Source organism: Nicotiana attenuata, unplaced genomic scaffold (genome assembly GCF_001879085.1).
Source record: "Nicotiana attenuata strain UT unplaced genomic scaffold, NIATTr2, whole genome shotgun sequence".
Classification (NCBI taxonomy): Eukaryota; Viridiplantae; Streptophyta; class Magnoliopsida; order Solanales; family Solanaceae; genus Nicotiana; species Nicotiana attenuata.
The window spans coordinates 18,227-23,938 of record NW_017672752.1 but is presented as its reverse complement, the minus strand read 5'-3'; the positions used below and the strand labels follow the sequence as shown (position 1 = coordinate 23,938).

General features: G+C 37.7%; 1 protein-coding gene across 1 annotated transcript in view; it reads left to right on the top strand.

Annotated features, from left to right (window-relative positions):
• Window positions 1-4,871, top strand: part of LOC109214375 (cysteine desulfurase 1, chloroplastic) — a 33,601-nt gene extending 28,730 nt beyond the window's left edge. The window contains exons 9-10 of the mRNA XM_019378284.1: window positions 4,010-4,168; window positions 4,366-4,871. Of these exons, the coding sequence (XP_019233829.1) occupies window positions 4,010-4,168; window positions 4,366-4,536 (330 nt within the window). The 3' untranslated portion in view covers window positions 4,537-4,871. The remainder of the gene's footprint in view (window positions 1-4,009; window positions 4,169-4,365) is intronic.
• The last annotated feature ends 841 nt before the right edge of the window (window positions 4,872-5,712 follow it).

The following is a 5,712-nucleotide window of genomic DNA, read 5'->3' as shown; positions in this document are numbered from 1 at the left end:
TGTTGTTCCAATTCCCTTGGTTTGAGCCACCTTGGTGATGTCGCCATTGTTGGTTGCCTTGCCCTTGCGGGTTAGGCCTCCATTGACTTTGCTGTCCTGGCCCTGGTAATGTTGTCTTTGATACCCTCTTTGAGGGTTGTTGATGTAGTTTACTTCTTCAAACTCTTCATTGGAGATGGGTTGCACATCCTCCACTACATTCACCTTTTTTGTTTGACTTTCCTTAAGTATTTTCGTCAACACATTTACATTTGTGGCCAGCCCTGCAATTATTTGGTCCCTCTCTTGATTCTCCTTGATCAAGTTGGTCAAGGAAGGAGAACCATATACAACTCCGCTTGAGGTATCCTCAGAATGCCAAGCTTGATTATGTTTTGCCATCTTGTCAAGTATTTGCGTGACTCTTGCGAATGATTTGTCCATAAAAGATCCGTCAGCCACATTCTTCGCTATAGCTTGGTTCATAGGATCAAAGCCCATGTAAAATTTCTCTAGAAAGATGGAGTCTGGAAAACCATGATTGGGAGACCTCACCAAATATAATTTGAATCGATCCCATGCCTTATGTAGGTGTTCCCCTGGTTTTTGCTTGAAGAAGAAAATCTTATCTCGAAGCTCGGACTTCTTGCTCTGTGGGAACCATTTTGCTAGAAATGCCCGGACAAGTTCAGGCCAAGACCGGATGGAATTTAGTGGCAAGTTTTGAAGCCACCTCCTTGCGTCTCCAGCTAGAGAGTACTTGAACACCCTCAACCTTAGGGCATCATCTGAGACATTGTTCTGCTTATGCATAGCACATACTCCCAAGAAGTTCCTAAGGTGTTGTGTTGGATCATCATCGGTGGAATTCATGAAAAACCCCTCCGCTTTGAGCATTAGGATTAGACCATGTTCCACTTTGAAAGTTGAGGCACCAACAACCGGAGGTACAATAGCATATGTATCCTCAATGTACTCATCTATGTCCGCAAAAGGATTTTCATCCACTTCTTCCTCGTAGTCTGACATGTTTTCCTATCAACACCCAGCGAAGCAAGCGACGAGTGATGGAATAGAATAAGACGTAAAGTAAAGAACACACTAATTAGTAATTTCAAAACCGTATTCCCCGGCAACGGCACCGAAATTTGATACGCTCAAATTACACTTTAAGAGAAAGTGTAAGGCGGTCGATGTCAAATATAATAACCCGACAAGGTCGGGGTCGAATCCCACAGGGAATAGGTGTGAAAAGGTTACTCGAATAGTGTGTTGCTCGACTAAAGTCGTAATTCTGTTCAGTTAACGGTAATAAGAGTATGAATTAATAGTAACAAGAGTATGAGTTGAGTTTGTTTTGAAGTAATACTTAGTTGGAATATTGAGAATGTAAATAATTGGATTAAAGAAACCAAGGTTGTGTCCCCTTTAATGAAGTGTAATGCTATCGGTATTAATATGATATATTTCTAATGGAAAGTCCTTTTGATATGCAAATGATGTCTAAATGACTACCCAATACTTTCCAATAGTTGGGTAGTATTTCCTCTTTATGATTTTTCCAAATGTAAAAGAGTTGCAATTAAGAACAATCAATATATGCCAAATAAAACCCACTTATTCCTAAGCGATTCTATTAAACATGGTTTAAAGCCTTGAGTCTTTGATATTTACTTCTACCAAATTCTAACCCACTTTCCCAAGCAAAGCAAGAATTTAATGGCACTTGTTAATGTTTGCAACCACCAACAATAAATGAAGAATGAGAAGTAAATAACTATCAACCAACCATTATATATATATTCAATGTTAAACACCTATTAACATAACACCCATTTAGGGTCCACAACCTTAGTATTTAGAGTTAGCTACTCTTATTAAAATACAAGAGCAAGAGAATATTAAATGCCATAAAGCTTACAAAGTGAAGATTCTTGACCCAAAGGATTCCAAAAGTGAAGAATATTTAAGTCTTGGAATGTAGCTCAAAAACTAGACAAGATGAGCCCACAAAATCATCATAAATCTATTTATAGTGGGCTGAAAATCGGGACAGAAAACGGACAAAAATGCCCTTTCAGGTCAGGTATGCGACCGCATTTCTGTCGCAAAGAAGACATGCGGTCCGTATTTTTGACAAGTCCATCGCAGAATGTAACCCTAGTTTCCAGTCCTTCACCGCATTTATGTTTTACGGTCCACATTGTAGAAATGCGACCGCATTTTCCTCCTTCAGCAGCCTTCATGGTTGGTTTGCGGTCCATTTTGCGGCTCGCACACAAGTTATGCGATCGCAAAAAGGACCGCATTCTTGACATTGAACTTTGCGCAGAACTCTGTTTTGATCTGCGATCTCAGTGTAATTTATGCGGCTTGCATGTGGATTTTGCGATCGCATTTCTTCCTTTGCGATGCCATTTTGCTGTTCTTGTCTTTTTGTGATTTTTTTGCTTTCATTTCCATGCTCTTGGGTCCTTAAACCTCATGTACGGCAAAAACACTAAAATTACATAAGTAAAGGAGATAATTGCATCTAAAACAAGCTAAAATATAAGCAATTAGTATTGAAATGTGCCGAAATTCTCCGGCACATCAGTTTCTTCAGTTGGCTATATGGTTTTGGCATCACATAGAGTTTAATTGAGGTCCCCTCCCCCCCACCCGGCCGCCACCGCATTTGGTTGCAAGCAATTTCTGAGTTTTTGTATATTTTCTTTTCCCATTATTTGTGCAACGCCTTGTTACATCTGTGTCCCTTTTTTTTTTGGCATTTTGTTCAATGCAACCAATCCTAAATTGTTTCCAAGTATTCAAATATTGAGGTATTGTAAACTTTGAAGCTTCTTATTATCCTGCCCCAAGAACCTGCCAAACACTGAAACCACAATGAAGAAAGAAAAAATGTTGGCAAACCGGAAGCATATAAGGCTTTGACTTTGGATATGTTTATTCATTCCCCTTAAAGTTCTTCATATTGAAGATAACTTGCGTGACATGCCCCGTTTTACCGACTGCAGGTTATAGGTCTGTGACTTGGATAGTTTAATAGCAGAAGCCTTCTCTTGTACAGGCTAACTGTTTAAGTAATGAAGAAAGTATTTGACTTGCATTCTTACACAGGCTATAAGAACTTACGAAGCATCACATCTATTTCTGTTTTGATTTTTGCCACGCCAATAAAATACAATTGTCCTTTTCTGTGATTGCTTCTTCAGAAAAACCAAGCAATATTTCTTTCTCCAATTTGGATGGTTGTCTTTTGCTTAATTTCCTGAATTGTGCTTAGCTGATACTGAGAAACACCCCTTTACCTTATACTCAATATCACTAATACTCTACATCACTGTTCTAAGAAATGTTAGCACCTAAAATACCCATCCCAAGGAAAGAAAAATGTGGTAGCATCTAAATTTGAATTAGGAAAAAGATGTATTATACACATTTGCATTATACTGAAGAGATAAAATGTAGCAGTTGGATTTTGTTTACTGTTTTTCGCTTCTTTTAGTTTTCACGCTCCAGCTTGAATGAAGACATTGAGAAGTAATCTTCCTCGGGCTTTTGGCTCAGTATTTGCTACCAAGGATAAATGCTTTGCTATGAAACATGAACAGTCAAAACCTTTATTTAGGTATAATTAGTTGAAGTGCTATATCATTAGTTTAGCACCTTCCACGTGAGTGGAAGTTGGAACTGTATATATGTCAGTACCTCTTTGGTGGTCTGTTCACTTCTTTTAACTCCAGGGGGGTCGCTGTTGCCACTTCATGGAGTTTAGTGCCCTATCTTTAGAGTAATTTAGAACTTAATTGAAATGAATCAATCATCTACGTATATTCCTTTAACTTTTGAATCATTACAATATTTGGGTTCATCTCAAGTTTTTGGTGCGCAGAGGTGTTTTTAGTATACACTAATGGTTTGATCTGATGCATCAAGGAAATAAAAGATAAAATTGTGTAATATGCGTTCATTAAGGGAGTGCTTTTAGTTATATAATGGCGCTTCCCATTTTCATATCCTTCCGCAGATGGAGCTGGCTAATTACCTGTACGATAACCTCTCTTCTGTATCTGATGTCCGTATTTATGGCCCTGCACCTTCACAAACTGTTACGCGAGCGGCTCTTTGTTCTTTCAATGTGAAAGATGTCCACCCAACAGATATTGCAACTTTCCTTGACCAACAGGTTTGGAAATAAAACTTCTTCCTAGCTCATGCATAATTATGATTTTACTCTCACAAAAATGAGATTGGGATCTGAAAAACAAATCATGTCTATATATATGTGCAATACATCTTTAAGCTAGCGCGGGTATGCGTACTAACAGTTTAAGAGAGCACGTAAATGAAGAAGGTTTTTCTTAATAACAATGTTTTCTGCAGCATGGTGTAGCTATTAGATCAGGTCATCACTGCGCTCAGCCGCTCCATCGGCATTTGGGAATCAGTTCAAGCGCACGTGCCAGCCTTCACTTTTACAATACTAAAGATGACGTCGATCGATTCATCGAGGCGCTCAAGGACACAATCAGTTTTTTCACTTCTTTCAAATGAGGCTACTTTCTGCATCCCTTGCAGGGCCAGCTGGACGTGTAATATAAGCACAAAACTTACATCTCAATTTATGTGGCTGATGAGTTGCTATTAAATCTTACGACGTTACCTGTAATGTTATTAGAAGTCATTGCTTTTGTTGCTTGAACAAGAAGCATGCGAAGCGATGGATGTTGTTTCATGTGTTCTAGAGAAGTGTACGCTGGATAAATATCATCACTATTGTATGTCAAGTGCTGATACTAGTGAAAAGAAGTCAAAATAATATTTCTCCGTTTCTGTGTATTGGATACTGAAACAATTTTTTTTAATTGAAGTTGATATTTTGAAACCAAGTTCTTAAATTGGCACGGCTTAATTTTTAATATATTGTGTTCACTTTCATCGCTTGTTTCAAGCTCATTGACCTTTATTTTTGCGCTTCTCCACCGATTGGTTGTTTTAACCAAAAAACACATGAAACAACTACTATATTTTAATTCAAACAACAAAAACACTAAGCCCAATATAATCCCATAAGTAGGGTATGGGGAGGATAGTGTGTATGTAGTCTTACATTTCTTACGAAGGTAGAGAGACTATCTTCAATATACCCTCGGCTCCGGCATAAACAACCATAATGTAATTCGGCAAAGACTATTTTGGTCTATACTAAACATGGGAACAAATTCATCGGTCTTCTAACTAAATTATTTATTGATACACTCAAGCGTCTCACAGGATTGGGCTTCCATCCGACAATCTAGTGAAAATAACATGGGTTAGTCAGTTACGCAAAATTATTGAAAAATAGCCACTATTTTAGATGAAACACGGAAAGTTCCAACATAATATACTGGATTTTGGACCTCCTGCGTATAAACTTCCAGCACATTATGTTGGAACTCCAGCACATTATGAAATTTCAACACATTATGCTGGAATGTCATATATCAAAAATTCGAACTCCAGCATATTATGCTAGAATTTTTTCGGATTTTTAAGGGTATTTTTGTTCAAGTTTTATCTTTACATAAAAAAGTGACTGAATTTCGAATACTTTTGAAATTTAGTTATTACTAATTATTTTCCGACAATCTATTATTGCCATTGGCCATAAAAGTGGGAGAAAGAACCATCATCAACTGACATAAAGCAGTAGAAATTTCAAATTCCATATGTTGAAATGGTAAGTAG